At 43.2% G+C, this 19778-nt stretch overlaps 1 protein-coding gene across 1 annotated transcript in view; it reads left to right on the top strand.

Moving 5' to 3' along the window:
• LOC139155793 (dystrophin-like) overlaps positions 1-19778 on the top strand; it is a 583469-nt gene that overhangs the window by 528546 nt on the left and 35145 nt on the right. The window contains exon 27 of the mRNA XM_070731073.1: positions 8652-8831. Within this exon, the coding sequence (XP_070587174.1) occupies positions 8652-8831 (180 nt within the window). The remainder of the gene's footprint in view (positions 1-8651; positions 8832-19778) is intronic.

The raw sequence follows: 19778 nt of genomic DNA, 5'->3' as shown, positions 1-19778 counted from the left end.
TTGCTACAAAGATGGCCTCAATGAGAACATTTAACCAACGTTGCTGTGCCTGGGAAGCCCTAAAAGATTTATGGCATTAGTATGTGTTGATGGCAGAAGTGGAGATTGACCAGGCAAGAAATCAATATAGAGTGGGTCATAGCCAGGACAAGCCTCTCACCTTGACCACCACTGGTGGTCCCAGGTTGATGAAGGGAGAGCCAGGAGCCAAACCCAAATTGTTCACTTGCTTCAGATATGAAAAGTAAAGGCACCAGACAGCCAAGTGTTTCGCCAAGCCTGTTCCCAACATGACCCCTGCTGGTGGAAAAACATCTGACAAGCCAACTGCAAAAGCCTGCAAAATTGCCTTGAAGGGAGCAGAAGTTGTAGGGGTTCCCCCACCCCAGGAGGGGAGAGCTGGGACCTTCGACTTCCCAAGAGACAGCTACAGCAAATCAAACTTCCTGGTGAATTACAAGCTCCTTAGTCTGTTGCCCAGGGGAAGATGCTGGGTCTTTTGGATTTTGGATGTACTAGATGTGTAATTAGCCCAGAGGTGGTGGAAAAAATGAGACTGAAACTGAGATCCACTAAAGTATGCATTGCCTTCTGCCAGTTAAATGTGACAGTGGCTGGGGGAAGACCAGCTCAATATAGAACTGAGCCCATAGATATGAGAATGGGAGACCTCTAAGAGATTCTAAGTTTTATCGTAGTCCCAGGGATGGAATGGCCCCTCTTACTAGGGTTATCCTGGCTTAGGAAATGGACCCTGGATGTAAACTGGAGAACAGGAATGTTACACATCCGCTACAACCTGGGGGGGGGCATGCCAAAATCCAGAGGTATCTGGAGAGAAGGCAGCAGTGGTGACTGAACACATAGAAGAGGAAGAAAATATACCAAAGAAATACTGGGACCTAAAAGGGGCATTTAGTGAGAAGGCATCAGATGAATTGCCACTCCACTGGCCCATGGACTGCAGTTTAGAAATTCTGCCAGGGTTGACTCTCCCCAAGCCAAAAATGACCAATCGTGAAGTAGATGAACTGTGTAGCTTCATTGATAAGAATATGAATTGGGGATTCATCCATCCGGCTAGACCAGTGATGGCGAACCTATGGCACGGATGCCGTAGGTGGCACATGGAGTCATATCTGCTGACTAGCCGTTGCCCTAGCTCAGCTCCAACATGCATGTGTGTGCTGGCCAGCTGATTTTTTGCTCACACAGAGGCTCTGGGAAGGCATTTTTGGCCTTCAGAGAGCCTCCGGGGGGATGGGCAAGGGCGTTATATCCTCTCCTGGCTCCAGGGAAGACTTTGGAGCCTGGCGAGTGTGACATATGAGCCATTTGGACCCACTAGAGGTTGGGAAACAGGCTGTTTCTGGCCTCCAGAGGACTTTCAGGGAGTGGCGGAAACTATTTTCACCCTCCCCAGGCATTGAATTATGGGTATGGGCACTCATGTATGTGCGATATCGCATGCCCATGGTTTTTTGGCACCTGAGGAAAAAAAGCTACACTGTACATCACTGTACTAACTCATGGAAAATTCAAAAGGGTACAAGACGAGGATGCCCCTTGTCCCCTCTGTTGTTTATTGTAGGGTTGGAAGTTTTGAATAGAGATATCAGACAAGATAATATAATAAGGGAAATAAAGATTAAGGAAGAAGTGCATGTATTGCGGTTATTTGCTAATGACTTGGTTATATTTTTAGGACCCAAACACAATATAGGTTACTTGATGAGGAAATTGAATAGGTTTGGAGCTTTTGCAGATTTCAAGATAAATAAACAAAAAAACAACAATGTTGATCAAGAATATGTATTTTCGGGATAGTGATATATTGAACAAAAAAAATCACAGTTTAGGGTTAAGAAAAAGATGAAAAATCTAAGGGTTATCTTGACAAATACAAATACAAAACTGTTTCAAAACAATTATGCCTGTCTTTGGAGGGATATTAAACAGGACTTACAAAGATGAAATAAACTGCACTTATTATTGGGTAGAGTCTCTGTAATCAAGATGAATATTTTACCAAATATGTTTTTTTTAATTTTAGACATTACCAGTACAGTGGTACCTCTACTTAAGAACTTAATTCCTTCCGTGACCAGATTCTTAAGTAGAAAATTTTGTAAAGTAGAAGCAATTTTTCCCATAGGAATCAATGTAAAAGCAAATAATGCGTGCAAACCCATTAGGAAAGAAATAAAAGCTCGGAATTTGGGTGGGAGGAGGAGGAGGAAGAAGATGAGGAGGACAGTCACTGCCAAAGGAAGAAGGTGAGGTAAGGTGAATAAAAAAAATCCAAAATTTTAAGGCTTAAAAAAAAGAGGGACTCTGTGGTGGTGAGGAGGAGCACACACCTCCCATACACCTGGGCGAGAGGGGGGAACCTCCCACTCTTTTGACCGAAAGGCAGCTGCTAATGCTACCTGCTTCCTCTTCTTTCCTATGCTGAAGGGCTCCCCTCTCCTCTCACTCGCTCACTTTGTAGCCGGCGCCTTTCCTTCACTGTGGTGACTCTTCAGTTTGGCTGAAGCCAAGTTGATCTGACTAAGGCGAAGTGCCCCTTTTTGCCTTTCCGCAACCAGGCGCTCCGGGAGGCAACCTCGCACTGGATGTATGGGAGGTAGCGCGAGGGAGTCACCACAGCGAAGTGGTTTATTCCTTCTCCCAGTGCCTAGCAAAAGGAAAATGCTTTGTTCATGTTCTGGACTGCCAAAGCCTCCTTAAGTGCCACCGAAAAGTTCCTCTGGCAGTCCAGAAAAGTCTGAGATGGCCGGGATTCAAGGGGGAATGGCAGGAAACTGTCCAGGCCTTTGTGCCGCTCTCAAATTTCCTGGGAAATTTTTCTGGGCTTGGGTTCTTAGGTAGAAAATGGCTCTTAAGAAGAGGCAAAAAAATCTTGACCACCCGGTTCTTATCTAGAAAAGTTTTTAAGTAGAGGCGTTCTTAGGTAGAGGTACTATTGTACATACTACTGGACAATCCATTTAAACAATGGCAGAAGGATATTTCTAAATTCATATTGTGAGAGGAAAAGAACAAGAATTAGATATAATCTACTGCAAGATGCTAAGAGGGAGATATTCAATATTAATTTAGATAATTGGCAAGATTTATGGCAGAGAAATAGAAAACTAAAACTGGCTACCTCCTATAAAGAAAACCTTTATAAAATGTTTTATAGATGGTATCTCCCTCCAATAAGACTGCACTTATCATTAATCAAAATATATCCGGAACATTTTGGAAGTGCCAAAAGAGCATCGGAACATATTATCACATGTGGTGGGAATGTTACAAAGCTAGGAATTATTGGGAGAAAATTAGACAATGACTGGAAACAATCCTAGAGATGAAACCCAAATTATTTTTATTGGGAATAACCATCTCTCTCTGTTGCCGGCGTGGTGTATGAGAGAGAAAGAGAGAGAGCGGAGGGCGGCTTGCCGGTCCACGCCCCCCTGGATGAGCGGCCCCGCATGGCCCCAGCGCCGGACTCCACCATTGCCTCCACCCCCGTTTGGCTCTGCAGCTGAGAGGCAGCAGCCACGTCCACCCCTTCGCCCTCCCTGGATAGAGAGAAAGGGAGAATAAATATTAAATATTGTATTTGCTCCCATTTTGTTTTTTACTTTAAATAAGGTATGTGCAGTGTGCATAGGGATTTGTTCATACGTTTTTTTTATAGTCCGGCCCTCCAACAGTCTGAGGGACAGTGAACCGGCCCCCTGTGTAAAAAGTTTGGGGACCCCTGGCCTAGACAATCGGCTTCTTGCAAGGACCGTTGGAGCTGGAGCAAGATTACCTTCTCAAGAACCTTCCCCATAAAGGGAAGGTTGGAGACAGGACTATAGTTGTTAAATATGGCCAGGTCCAGGGAAGGCTTCTTGAGGAGGGGGTACACAAGTGCCTCCTTATAGGGAGCCGGGAAGGACCCCTCCCTCAGAGAAGCATTGGTAATTTCCTGGACCTAGCTCCGTGTCACCTCCCTGCTGGTCGAAACCAGCCAGGAGGGACACAGGTCCAACAAACAGGTGGCGGAACTCACAGCTCCAAAGCCTTGTCACTTTATCAGGTGTCACCAGGTCAAACTCGCTCCAAACAGGTGGACCAAGACAGGCCCCTGTCACCTCAACTGACTCATTGTCAGCTGGCTCTGCATTCCAATAACACCTGAAATGATTGCAAAAAGAGTGAAGAAAGTAAAAAACTGGACATCCCCTGGCACTGATCAGGTGCATAGTTTTTGGCTGAAATACCTGACCAGCCTGCATGCAAAAATGGCCGAATTGTTCAACAAAATGCTGCAGACAGGAAATTTCAGTGAATGGCTTACAACTGGCAGAACATATTTAATACAGAAAGACACAGCAAAAGGAGCCATACCAGGAAACTACAGGCCAACAACATGTTTGCCGACCATGCTCAAACTGCTGACAGGTATCATAGCTGACAGAATTCAGGACTACCTAGAAGAAAATGTCATCATGACAGTGGAGCGAAAGGGCAATAAAAGACGAAGGAGAGGTATGAAAGACCAGCTCCTAATTGATAAAATGATTTCGGAGAACTGTAAGAACAGGAAAACAAACCTATACATGACCTGGATTGACTACAAGAAAGCTTTTGACTCATTGCCACACAGGTGGATCATAAAATGCCTGGAAGTCATTGGAGTCAATGAAAACATCAGGAAATTCATAGGAAAGGGGATGAAATATTGGAAGACTGAGCTTTTTGTTGGGAATGAAAGCTATGGACTGGTCAACATCAGAAGGGGCATCTTCCAGGGGACTCCTTATCCCCATTGCTATTCATCATCGCCATAATCCAGCTGTCACTCATCCTACAGAAAACAAACCTAGGCTACCAAACTGCTAGGAATTCATCAAAAATTTCACACCTGCTGTATATGGATGACCTGAAGTTATACGGAAAATCAGAAACTCAGATACAGTCACTAACCAACACTGGGCGAATCTTCAGCAATGACATGAGCATGGAGTTTGGTCTGGATAAATGTGCTACAGTGGCACAGAAAAAGGGAAAAATCATTGAAAGTGAGGGCATTGAAATGCCAAATGGTCAAACCATCAAGTGCCACCAGCCAGAAGCCTACAGATACTTGGGCATCTTGCAACTGGATAATATCAAGCATGGTAATGTAAAAACTGTGATCAGCAAAGAGTGCATCCAGAGGACCAGAAAAAATTTGAAGAGCAAACTGAATTCAATTCAATTCAATTCAATTCAATTTATTAGATTCTTATGCCGCCCCTCTCCGAAGACTCGGGGCGGCTCACAACAACAATAAAAACAGTATAACAATGGAACAAATCTAATAATAAAATTACATTAAAAAACTCCAACAATTTAAAAACCATACAACACATACATACCAAACATAAAATATAAGAAAGCCTGGGGGAGATCTCTTAATTCCCCCATACCTGGCGATATAGGTGGGTCTTGAGTAACTTGCGAAAGACGAGGGTGGGGGCCGTTCTAATCTCCGAGGGGAGTTGATTCCAGAGGGCTGGGGCTGCCATAGAGAAGGCTCTTCCCCTGGGGCCCGCCAAACGACATTGTTTGGTCGACGGGACCTGGAGAAGGCCAACTCTGTGGGACCTTATTGGCCGCTGGGATTCGTACGGTAGAAGGCGGTTCCGGAGGTATTCTGGTCCAATGCCATGAAGGGCTTTAAAGATCATTACCAACACTTTGAATTGTGACCGGAAACCGATCGGCAGCCAGTGCAGGCCACGGAGTGTTGTAGAAATGTGGGTGAATCTGGGAAGCCCCACGATGGCTCTCGTGGCCACATTCTGCACGATCTGAAGTTTCCGAACATTTTTCAAAGGTAGCCCCATGTAGAGAGCGTTGCAGTAGTCAAACCTCGAGGTGATAAGGGCATGAGCGACTGTGAGCAATGACTCCCTGTCCAAATAAGGCCGCAACTGGTGCACCAGGCGAACCTGGGCAAACGGTCTACTCGCCACAGCCGAAAGATGGTGTTCCAATGTTAGCTGTGGATCGAGGAGGACGCCCAAGTTGCAAACCCTCCCTGAGGGGGTCAATAATTCCCCCCCCCCAGGGTAATGGATGGACAGATGGAATTTTCCTTGGGAGGCAAAACCCACAGCCACTCCGTCTTGTCTGGATTGAGTTTGAGCTTGTTGACACCATCCAGACCCCAACAGCCCCCAAGCACCGGCACATCACTTCCACTGCTTCGTTGACTGGACATGGGGTGGAGATGTACAACTGGGTATCATCCGCATATTGATGATACCTCACCCCATGCCCTTGGATGATCTCACCCAGCAGTTTGATGTAGATATTAAATAGCAGGGGGGAGAGGACCGACCCCTGAGGCACCCCAAAAGGGAGAAACCTATAGGTTGACCTCTGACCCCCCCACTAACACCGACTGTGACCAACCAGAGAGGTAGGAGGAGAACCACTGAAGAACAGTGCCTCCCACTCCCAACCCCTCCAGCTGGCACAGAAGGATACCATGGTCGATGGTATCGAAAGCCGCTGAGAGGTCAGGAAGCACCAGGACAGAGGACAAGCCCCTGTCCCAGGCCTGCCAGAGATCATCCATCAATGCGACCAAAGCAATTTCCGTGCTGTAGCCGGACCTGAAACCAGACTGCTGAGGGCCTAGATAATCGGCTTCTTCCAAGGACCTCTGGAGTTGGAGCACCACCACCTTCTCAACAACCTTCCGCATAAAGGGAAGGTTGGAGACTGGATGATAGTTATTAAGCACGGCTAGGTCCAGGGAAGGCTTCTTGAGGAGGGGGTGCACAAGTGCCTCCTTATAAGGAGCCAGAAAGGACCCCCTCCCCAAGGAGGCATTGACAATCTCCTGGACCCAGTTCTGTGTCACCTCTTGGCCGGCCAAAACCAACCAAGAGGGACACAGATCCAGTAAACAGGTGGAGTAACTCACAGCTCCAATAGCCTTGTCCACTTCATCAGGTGTCACCAAGTCAAATTCCCTCCAGATGGATGGACAAAGACGTTTAGCCCCTCAACTGACTCATTGTCAGTCGATACTGCTATACAATTGGAGTCGAGATCCGCCCGGATCCGAGCGACTTTATCAGTGAAAAATGAGTTAAATTCCTGGGCACTGCCCTGCATGGACTTCCCAACTCCCCTCTGATTTAGAAGGGAGCAGGTCACCCTAAACAGAGCGGCCGGGCGGGATTCCGCTGATGCAATCAAGGTGGCATGGTACGCGCATATTGCCGCCTTGAGCGCCACTTTGTAGGTCTTAATAAAAGCTCTTACAAGTGTTCGATTGGATTTGGACTTACTCTTCCTCCATCACTTCTCTAGACGTCTCTTCTGACGTTTCAACTCCCGGAGCTCCTCATTGAACCATGGAGCTCTACAGGGTCTAGTGCCACAGAGAGGTTGCAGTGGCGCAATTCGGTCAAGAGCTGCAGCCTTGTTCCAGGCCTCATCCAGAGACTCTGTCGAGCTGTGGACAAGTGAATCTGGTAGAAACCCAAGCACCCTCTGAAAACCCTCTGGATCCATCAGACGTCTAGGGCGGAACAACCTAATTGGTTCCGCCTCCCTGCAGGGGAGGATTGGAGCCAGGAAATCAAGCCGCAGTAGAAAATGGTCTGACCATGACAAAGGCAATGTTTCTAAGCCCCTTTGTCTCAGACCATTACTCAATTGCCCCAAGAGGAATACCTCTCTGAAGATCTAAAAATCGAGTTGCAATGACTCTGGCATAAGCCAGTGAAAGTGGTCCCAGTGGTACTTGGCACGCTGGACGCAGTGCCAAAGGATCTCAGCGGGCATTTGAAAACCATCAGAATTGACAAAATCTCCATTTGTCAATTGCAAAAGGCTGCTTTACAGGGATCGGCAAACATAATTCGCCGCTACATCACTCAGTCTTAGGTGCTTGGGAAGCGCCTGACTGGTGATGAAATACGAAATCCAGCATAGTGATCTTGTTTGCTGTGTTATATTGACATAATAGTAATAATAGTAATAATGATGATGATGATGATGATGATGATAATAATAATAATAATAATAATAAAATGATATTCTAGTTTTTTGAGCTTTACCTGTATTTATTATATTGATAGTAGAGGATTTATAAATTATAAATTAACAACTGTAGATATAATAATTGGAGTGTTGATAGGTAACATCATAATATTGAAGAGGAATAGGAAATAGTGAATAATAAATAGGAAAATATATATTTAGTATTATTTACAAGATCTTTATGATTTAAACTATAATAAAACTATACTTACTAGTGATAGCTACACACAATCATACTTAACTTTATAAGTACAGAGAGAATAATTTAAAAGTACAGTATTGCATGGTGATCTAGAGTTTATAAAATCTTGGGAGAACAAAATAGAATAGTAAAGGAAATGACTACTATTATCACAACTTCATTGAAAGCAGGGAAAAAACATAATCTAACCCTACAGTAGCGTTCAACAGGGGAGATGTCGGTGAACATCTGTGGTGTTCACAGTGTTGAAATTGGTGAAATTGCAGAATGCAATAGAACAGAACCATGTGGAATTAAAATCAGATTGGCTGTTACCTTTTTATTTGTATAATACTTTTTTGGTATAATTTCTGTGTTTCAGAGAGCAAAAGAAGAGGCCCAACAGAAAGATGTGAAAGTAAAACTTCTTACTGATTCTGTGAACAATTTTATAGCAAGGACTCCTGCAGCTCAGAGGGCTTTGAAAAAAGAACTTGACATTTTAACTAAGAATTATCAACAACTGTGCAGCAGGCTAAATGGAAAATGCAAAACACTGGAGGTTGGTTCTTTCTAAAACTAAAATAAAAATGTTTCTATGCTTTTTCTTTCTCTGAAAATATCCTACTCATTAGTTTGAGAAAATTAATATGGAACTAATAAAATTTTCAGAGTTTGATCTAACTTTTTTTTAAAAAAAATTAAACTCCAAAGAGGTATATGTGTATATATGAAGTAATATGATGAGTGATTAGGTCCAATTCATATATACCCCCTGCTTTTGTCATAGATGCCCAATAGTAACCAAGTGCCCAAATTATGGTCATAGATTTGCTATGACTGTTGTAAGTGTGTAGACTGGTTGTTTGTCACTTTTTTCAGTGTCATCGTAACTTCAAAATGTTGCTAAATTAATGGTCATAACTTGAGGAATACCTGTAAATCTATTTTAACCACCAATACATTTATCATTGGGTATTTCTTTCCAACAAAAGTATTGATACTGCTTAGCAAAAAGCCAGCAGTAGCAAAGGGTCATGCAAAAGGAGAGATTGACAATAGAATTTGCTTGTTTTTCTCCTCCTGCCCTGCGGAAGGAAGAGTTTGGAGAGGAAGCATTCAAGAGAAAGTTGTTTGCATATTGTGCTCATGGCTCATAGCATCAGATTTATGGCAATTGCACTTTTTTCATTGTGTACGAAACAATAATCATCCACTTGAAGATTCCAATGGGAAGAAGATTGGGTAGGAGGCAAACAAAAACTGAAGGTGTGAAACCAAGTGATGTCTCTTGTCTCCCAAAAAGTACAATTGTAATAATATGATTTCTACTTAATGACTACTTCACAGTGAAGGGCTGCAAAAATTTTTACTACCACTCTGTGGGCGTGGCTTTTTTGGGTGTGGCTTTCCAGCCACGTGACCAGGTGGGAAGGACTTGACAAACATGTGACCAAGGGGTGTCTTAAAGGTCATGTGACTAGCTTAAAGGATGCCAACTTGACGTTACCCACATCAAGGGTTGGGTTAGGGTTAGGGTGCCTGACTTCTCCTCAGCTCAAAGAGATATAATTTCCCTATCTATTTACTATTTCTGAACATCCAAAATATACTATTTAATTCTATGTGTGTACCTACATATTACACACAGGCACACCAAAATATACATTATCTAGTACAGCGTTTCCCAACCGGTGTACCGCAGCACACTAGTGTGCCGTGAGACACCAACAGGTGTGCCGTGAAGCTAGGGAAGCTCCAGCTGGGCGGGGCGCTGCGGTGCCTCCGACCTCTCGGCTCCTGCCCAATGCCGCGGTTTCTGGCGCTCTCCTGCTGGACCCCAAAGAAGGAAGGCAGGAAGAAGGAGAGCTTCATTCTTCGCGCCTTTTTCCCGCCTTCCTTCTTTGGGGCCCAGCAGGAGAGCGCCAGAAACCGCGGCATCGAGCAGGAACCGGGAGGTCGGAGGCACCGGCACGGCAGCGCCCCGCCCATCTGGAGCTTCCCTGTCGTTGTCGGCACACCTGGCCGTGTCGTCGGCGGCAAGTGTCCTTTGGGGCCCGGCGGGAGGGCACTGGCGGTGGGAGCGGGGGGGCGCTGCAGCGACGCAGGCAGTCGCGGGGAGATGGCAGTGGGAGCGGGGGGCGGGGGGCGGCTGCAGCGGCCCCGGGCACCGTTCCCTGTAGGCTTTTCCAGGGGCACGCAGGGAGCCGCGGCCACCCGCCCGCCTGCCGGATTTCCCTCCGCGCGGCTGGGGAGGTGGATTCACCGCCCCCGCCAGCCCGATCTCCCTCCAGTGGCTGGTGACGCAGATCTACCACCCTTGCCAGCCTGATCTCCCTCCGTGTGGGGGTGGGGGGCGACGAACCGACGACCAGGGGCTGTCCGTCCCTGTTGGGTGGTGCAGGGCAGGCACAGGCAGCCCCAGGGGAGAACAAGGGAGGGAGAGAAAGGAAAGAGAGAGAAAGGGAGGGAGAGAAAATTGAATGAAGGAGGGAGAGAAGGAAAGAGTAAGAAGTAGAAAGGATAGAGAAAAAGGAAGAGAAAGGGAGGGGGAGAAAGGAAAGAGGGAGGAAGGGGGGAGAGAAAATTGAATGAAGGAGGGAGAGAAAGAAAGAGTAAGAAGTAGAAAGGATAGAGAAAAAGGAAGAGAAAGGGAGAGAAAGGAAAGAGAGAGAAAAGGAGGGAGAGAAAATTGAATGAAGGAGGGAGAGAAAGAAAGAGTAAGAAGTAGAAAGGATAGAGAAAAAGGAAGAGAAAGGGAGGGGGAGAAAGGAAAGAGGGAGGAAGGGGGGAGAGAAAGAAGATATGAAGGAGGGAGAAAAAGAAAGAGATAGGAAGGAAAGAGGGAGAGAAAGGAATGAGAGAGAAAGGGAGGGAGAGAAAGGGAATGAAAGAGGGAGAAGGGGTGAGAGATAGAAAGGATAGACAGAAAGGGAGAGAAAGGAAAGAGAGAAAGGGAGGGAGAGGAAGGAAAGAGAGATGAGAGAGGAAGGAGGAGACAGAAAGAGAGGAAGGAAGGAAGAGAGAAAGAAAGAGGGATGGAGAGAGAAAGGAAGGAATAGAGAGAAAGAGGGAGGGAGAGAGAAATAGAGCGAAAGGGAGGAAGAGATATTTTTTGTCCAAACTTTTTTTAGCGCCCCCCCCCCCCATGTTCCCCAGGATTTTGAAAATATGAAAAATGTGCCGCGGCTCCAAAAAGGTTGGGAAACACTGATCTAGTATATAAACTGTACATGAATGTACACACATACACATACACGCATAGCTCTTCTAAAATTATACACATTCAACCTAATTTACTATGCTAGGGAAAAATACCCAGAGCCCTGAAGGGGAAAAAAGAAAAAGCCCATCACTACCACTTCACTTAGCATTCTGGTTCCAATTAGAGTAATTAAGCAATGACTGCCTATAAGCTGTTGTGGTTGGCTCTGGCCCAGCTCCTGCCCCAAGGAATGTGGATGTGGATGTGGGGGAAACATCCACATGCCACAGGCCTGTTTTACTCCCGCTAGAATCTCCCGACGAAGGCTCCCCTGACAAAGGAAGCATGAGTAGCAGGGAAGGGGAGAGTTTGGCAGACAGCCTAGGAGGAGATCAATCATCCTTATCATCCCTGGATTCTGAACAAGAACTTATGACAGATCCATGCATGCGTAGAGTGATGCATAGGAGAGAACAACTAAAGGATTATAAGTGAGGCCACCTGTGGTTGGGTGGGGCTGCTGTAATTAGTGCTACAGATTTAGCCTTGTGGAAGTTTATCTAATTCATAGTTTCGTCAAGATTGTGGTTTTTGCTGTTTCCCTGTTCAAGGCTGTGTGTGGACTTTCTGGACTTTGGAATTTTATTTTATTTTATTTATTTATTTATTTTGTCCAATACACAATAAAAGTTTTAGTGGGTATACTATATACACACATAGTGAAATACATGATGAAGGTTATAGAGGAGATATTCATAGTAAAATATATCTATCAAAGAATAGAAATGAAGATATAGTAATACAACATATCAATGCAAGAATAGAAGAAGAGATATAGGAATAGAAGAAAGGTATGCTCAATGTCTACTTTACATCAGTCTTCACACATAAAGGAACCACCAACCAACCAACCTACAACCTAACTGCAACTAACAGCCCGGGAACCGAACTCAACGTAGACAAAGCTACCTGCGGGAGCTCAACGAGTTCAAATCACCGGGACCTGATGGACTCCACCCCAAAGTCCTAAAAGAACTGGCAGACACCATAGCGGAACCTCTTCTCCTCATCTACCAAAAATCCTAGGACACTGGAGACCTACCAGACGACTGGAAATGAGCAGACGTAGTTCCCATCCACAAAAAAGGTAAAAAGACGGATCCAAGCAACTACAGACCTATCAGCCTGACTTCAATACCTGGAAAAATACTGGAGAAAATAATAAAAAAAACAGCTTTGCCACTACCTGGAAACAAACAAGATAATATCTCACAGCCAACACGGGTTTGTCAGAAACAAATCATGCCAAACCAATCTCATATCCTTTTTCAACACCATAACCAAATCAGTAGACCAGCGCAACATGGTGGACCTCATTTACTTAAACTTCAGGAAAGCTTTTGATAAAGTCGACCACTATCTCCTAATCAACAAATTTTTAAAAAGCGGAGTAGACTACAACACTTGCAGATGGATTAATAGTTGGCTGACCAACCGCACCCAATGAATTGTCCTTGTCACGCTGAGTATTGACAGCCCCAGAGACATTCAGAGACTTTCAGAGTTATTCAGTAATTAAATAGTTAACAGTGTGTGTGTTTTATTAGCTCCTCCTATTATGATGCAAAATCCTGCTACATCATTCATGCATCACTTCCGTCCCCTCCAGATCCTCCATATTTGTATTGTTACATTCTTTGTTAATTGCCATGATGTAAGACGCATCTTATATGCCTCCTAAGGCATTCATTATTTTTTTACTTTTGTAATAAAAAGAAACCTTATTTTAAAGCAGATTCTTTCTTTTAATCCATCGACTCTCAGAAATGATTTATTATGGTCCACGCGGGCTGTAATTTATCTCTATTTCTGTCATGGTAGCAGAGGATGGTTCCTAACTATAAATATAAAAGCTATTGCATCTTGTAATGCCTGCAAAATGTAAGAATAAGAAGTTATTCTCTCAGTCCTTCATCGATCAGATGTCTAGTGATCACATCGATGACCTGGTGGCCCTTATCAATAATTCCAAAGAGAAAAGAAATACTGCCATGCAGGAGCAAAGCTCTCATGAGACAAAGAACCAAGCCAAAGAAGAATTTTTCCTTACCAGACAAGAGCTGAGCCGTGACAAACAGCAAAAAAACGTAAGTGCTGATCCTTTCCTTATGTTCAAAGCAAGCAAGTGATTTATGATGCACAAGTAATAAAACCTTTAGAAGCTCCGTGCCACCAGATTTATGACCAAAGTAATTTAGAAGAAGCTACAGTAATACCTTCTGAGTCAGCCAGTCAGGCAATCTCCGAAAGCAGTGATTTTACTAAATATGGCCTCTCTTTAAAAGCTAAACAGAAAGTAAAGCATTGCGATGAGAAACAGTCTCTCAGAAGCTCAGCCGGGACTTTGGATTCAATTAATGATCTAGATAGAATAAATGGGATGATAGCCCAGTTGGAGAAAACAATTCAAGACACCCAAGCATATTGTGCTCATTATGATGATCTGGGGACTTCCTTAACAGAAAAACAGAAAATGTTAAATGATGTTTGCTTAGATGATGTTCTTAAATCCAGGAAACAATTAAGTAGACTGAGAGAAATTCAAATGAATCTTCTAGAGAGAGAGCTGAGTAATTTTTCTATTCAGCAAAAAGAGCAGGAAAACAAAACTTATAATGTCATGTCTGCAAGGCAGGGAATGGAAATTTACCAGGGAATATCTGAGAACAAAGACATTCCACAAGAAACTCTCAAAGGTTATCCTGCAGCGACATCTAGTGGAGTACATGATTTTAAATTTAAGTCAAAGGCTGTGTTAACAAAAATCCCACAGGCTTTTACAGATGAATGGAGACATAAACGAGGCATTGTTTATAATCAACCTTCAATTAAACCACAAGCACCTCAAGCAAGCCAAGGTGCGCAGATGCAACAGGACCAACGACCACAAGCTCCAATTCTCCAAGCATAGCCACCAGTCCAAGCACCGCTACTAGTCCAGGCACCACCACCAGTCCAAGCACCCCAGGTACTGCAACAAGCAGCCATACCAGCTGCAATTCCAAGGCAACCTGTCACCTTAGCAACATTAAAAGGTGAGTCAAGATTAAAGAATAATGGACAAAATTATAAAACCTGGTTGCACGAAATAAGACTGATTTTAATTGCTGAGAAAGTGGATCATATGGCTTTTGATCCTCCAAATAGGCAGTGGACTAAGGAAGAAAGGGAGTCTAATAAACGTGCGACACTGTTGATTCTTATGTCTCTGGATACCGATTCCCACATGATATTACTGCAAATGAGTTAATCACATCTTTAGATTAACTTTATAGACCAGTTTCAAAAGAAGCAACATGTTTGTTATTCTCTGAACTTTTCACTACAAAATTAAAGCCTGGAGAGAAAATTGCTCCACATTTATCTAAGATGCTAGCAATGCAAAAGGATCTAATAGAGTGAGGCTATCAAATAGATCAAATGCAAATAAATACAGCGATCGTCAATTCCCTCAATCATGAATGGAAAGATGCTATTATAAAATATAATAACATACCGTTAGCCCAATGTACGACTTCTAGAGTATGCAAACTGTTAACAGAAGAAGAAGGGCTTATGCAAGGTAGACTCAAAGCTACATTATCCGGATACAAACCTACAATGAGTAGAGGCTATCAACAAAGGGGCTACACTTCAAGATATTCACGGCACAATCAGCCTAAAAGAGATGATTTTCAATGCTCTCAATCCAATGATCCTCAACGCTCTCAATCTGGTGATTCTCAACGTTCTCAATATCCTACTCCGCCCAGAGGAACAAATTCAAGAGGTTCCAGAAACAGAGGCTCCAGCAACTACAGATCATCTCAACGAGGTTCCAAAGGTGAGCCATGTCCTTATGTCAATTCTTTCATCCTGAACAATGTTCCACAAAAGAGTCCACAGTACAACATTCGACATTTATGGACATTAGACAGCGGAGCAGCTTTTCACATCACCTACCAGAAAGAACTTTTCACAGAATTTCATAAGACTGACACCAAAGAATTGCATGCTGTATCAGATCACTTATGCAAAGTTGAAGGAGAAGGAACAGTCTACATAAAAGAATTGGATCAATTCATCCCATGTGTTTTATACATTCCAAGCGCTACAAGCAACTTACTTAGCACATATCACCTGAATGAAGACTTAGGTTCTGAAGTGACCCTTAAACTAAAGGAAGCTTACATCATTAAGAATGAAAAAAATCATTGTTACTGGTTTTCCAATTAGAGGTGTTTACTACTTAAAGCCAAATCCTCCTACAAAGGTTGATGTTCCAAAGAGCGAAAGCACAGATCCAGAGAGAAAACCTGTTGCCACTATAGATACAAAGGCTCCTAAAGTCAATGAGGTTCAAGAGGTTCCCAATGATGTTTCAAATGTTAAACCTGTATTAAGAAACAAATCTTTTCATTTCAGGTGTGTTCATAGATGGCACTGTCATTTGGGCCACGCATCTTACCCAGTCTTATCCAAGATGCCTGAATTTGTAAATGGTTTTAAGGTTGATAGTAATTACAAAGTTCATTTAGACTGTATGGTTTGTAACTCCTCAAAGTTCAAGGCTGCACCAATTGCTCAGCATGCCACATGTTTGTCTACATGCATTTTTGATTTGGTTCATACCGACATTGTCGGTCCATTTCGGCCTACTAAAAGTAACTGTAAGTATTTCTTGACTATTGTTGATAGTTATTCTAGATTTGGGTATGTGTACCTAATGAAACAAAAATCTGAGACCTTTCAGATCTTTAAAGACTTTGCTGCAGAAGTACTCACTCAATATGGTGTCCGCATCAGAAGAATACAAAGCGATCGTGGTGGAGAATTCATGTTGCAGCAATTCCAAGGATGGATGAGGAGAAATGGAATCCATCATCAAGCGTGAGCACCTTACACGCCCTCTCATGATGGTATAGTTGAACGTTGGCAGGGGGTCCTACAGACTATGTTCCGTTGCCTTTTAGAAGATGCTGACATGGACAATCTATATTGGGGTGAAGCACTCAGGTATGCCAATTATATTGTTAACCGCACTTGGAGCAGTGTTATACAACAGACTCCTTACTACCTTCTTCATGCAAAGAAGCCTAATATTCAAAACCTCCACATTTTTGGCTCATATGCCATGGTTAACGTTCCACTGGTTCAAAGAAAGAAAGGAGGTCCAGTGTCAAAAAGACTGAGATTTATAGGTTTTGATGAAAGTTCTAAGTACTACAAATTTGCTGACACTAATCACAGAGCTGTTGTTTCTAACTCAGCTAAATTTGAGGAAGATACAAATTGGTCCAGAATACACAGTAATGATACTTCAGTTTATTTTCCTAAAGATGATGTTCAAGGTACAGCACAACCTGATCCACAGGCAGCTGTTCCAGATGATGTTTCTACAAGGGATGATACACAGTCTTCAACAGTCGCAGATGATGTCCCTAGCGATGCAATTGGAGACGGAGATGACCAAGATGAAGGATGGACCACATTTCCAAGACGTTCACAGAGAACCACGAAAGGAATTCCTCCAAAGAGATACGAACAGCAAGTATTACACAAACCTTTTCCTTTTCTATGTAACAATGGTACACTTCCTCCTAAGAATTTTTCTCAAATAAAACATTTGCCTGAGTCTGAACAAGAAAAATGGTATGAGGCTATGGAAAATGAACTGGACAGTTTAAAGAAACTTAAAGTGTTTCAATATGTTGAGCCTCCAACGAACAAGAAGATTATTGGCACACGATGGGTCTACAAAATTAAACAAAAACCAAATGATGAGAAAATATACAAAGCAAGACTAGTAGCACAGGGGTACTCACAGGTGTATCCTGAAGACTACACAGACACATTTTCACCTACAGTTAAAAATGAAAGTGTCAAAATTGCCCTAATCACAGCTATTGCCTTGAATTTAGAAGAAATCTACGTGAAGAGCGCACCCGGGTTCCAGGATCGAGAAGGGGATGTCTGGTACCTGCAGAAAAGCCTTTATGGTCTAAAACAGTCTGCCCTCATGTGGCACCGCTGTCCCATTGAGAAGCTAAATTCAATGGGCTTTATTAAGTCCTACTCTGATGAATGCGTGTTTACAAAAAGGCAAGGTAATGTTTATGAAATTATACTTGTTTATGTTGATGACATTGTTTATATTGGTCCTAACAAATGTATGAGTGAAATTTTTGCAAATGGTTTAGAAAGACATTTTACTTTGAAAAGTTTAGGGCATATTCATGATTATTTAGGAGTTAAGATTGAAAAAACTGAGAAGGGGTTTTGCCTTTCACAAGAGAGCAAAGTTGACCAACTTTTGCACAATTGTAACATGTCTAACGCACATCCATATCGTTCTCCTATGCAAACTGATTTTTACAGATTGTCACAACAAGATTATCCTCAATTTGAAGACCAAACACTTTATCGGTCAGTAATTGGGTCACTGTTATACATTAGCAGTTGGACAAGACCCAACATTTCACTGAGTGTGAATCTTTTGTCAAGGTATGTTGGCAAAGCAACTACGTTCCATCAGACATGCATAAAGAGGCTGCTGAGATACATGAAGTATACAAAGGACATGAAGTTGTTCCTAGAGCTGAAACACGACAAGTATCCTGAATTGATTTGTTATGCAGATGCTGACTGGGCAGGTGATAAAGAAACGTGTAAAAGTACTTCTGGTTATATAATGTTTTTGAATGGTTGTCCAATTTTTTGGAAAGTTAGAAAGCAGAATTTTATTTCTTGTTCTTCCACTGAAGCTGAATATGCTTGTGTTTCTGATTGTTGTAATGCATTAACCTGTGTTTCTGCTCTCGTTGATAGTATTTGAGGCGATCCCATGAAACCAATTGGTATTATGGAGGACAATGTTTCAGTCACGTTTATATCTGAAACTGAGTATGTTCACGGCACATCAACATAAGAATGCAAGAGAATACATAAAACAAGGATTCGTGAAATTACACTATGTGCCCACAACTGAACAAATTGCTGACTTGCTGAATAAACCATTGCCAGCTGACCAACACGAATACCTATCCAAGAAAATGTGCCTTATGTGAACCAATGTCCCTGGTGACTGCCAAAGAAGGGGTGTCACGCTGAGTATTAACAGCCCCAGAGATATTCAGAGACTTTCAGAGTTATTCAGTAATTAAATAGTTAACAGTGTGTGTGTTTTATTAGCTCCTCCTATTATGATGTAAAATCCTGCCACATCATTCATGCATCACTTCCGTCCCCTCCAGATCCTCCATATTTGTATTGTTACATTCTTTGTTAACTGCCACGATGTAAGACGCATCTTATATGCCTCCTAAGGCATTCATTATTGTTTTACTTTTGTAATAAAAATAAACCTTATTTTAAAGCAGATTCTTTCTTTTAATACATCGACTCTCAGAAATGATTTATTATGGTCCACGCGGGCTGTAATTTATCTCTATTTCTGTCAGTCCTCAACGGTTCCAACTCCACATGGAAGAACGTAGGCAGTGGGGTACCATAGGGTTCTGTCCTGGGCCCTGTGCTCTTCAACATTTTCATCAATGACTTGGACGAGGGAATAGAAGGGCAACTGATCAAATTTGCAGACGACACCAAGCTGGCGGGGGTAGCCAATACCCTAGAAGACAGGCTAAAATTACAGAAAGACCTAGACAGACTAACACAGTGGGCCCATACCAACAAAATGATGTTTAACATTGACAAGAGCAAAGTCCTTCACTTAGGCAGAACACACTGGACACACATACAACCTGGGAGAAAACCCTTTTAGCAGTAGTGACTGTGAAAGAGACCTCTGAGTCTTGGTGGATAATCAAATAAACATGGGCCAACAATGTGCAGCAGCAGCTAAAAAAGCCAACACAATCCTAAACTGCATAAACAGGGGAATACACTCCAAGACCAGGGAAGTCTTAATACCACTCTACTACGCCCTGGTCCGACCACACCTGGAGTACTGTATTCAGTTCTGGTCACCACACTTCAAAAGAGACATTGAAACTCTGGAGAAGGTGCAAAAAAGAGCAACCAAGATGATTAAGGGACTGCAAACCAAGACTTACGAAGAGAGACTGAAGGAACTGGGCATGGATAGCCTAGAGAAAAGGAGGGCCAGAGCGGACATGATAGCAGTCTACAAGTATACGAGGGGATGTCACAGAGAGGAGGGGATCACTTTATTCTCCAGGGCTCCAGAGGGACGGATGAGGAACAACGGTTGGAAGCTGACCAAGGAGAGATTCAACATGGAGA

This window comes from Erythrolamprus reginae, unplaced genomic scaffold (assembly GCF_031021105.1).
Source record: "Erythrolamprus reginae isolate rEryReg1 unplaced genomic scaffold, rEryReg1.hap1 H_6, whole genome shotgun sequence".
NCBI classification, from domain to species: Eukaryota; Metazoa; Chordata; class Lepidosauria; order Squamata; family Dipsadidae; genus Erythrolamprus; species Erythrolamprus reginae.
Note: the sequence above shows the minus strand (reverse complement) of the source record. Positions and strands in the feature narration are given on the sequence as shown.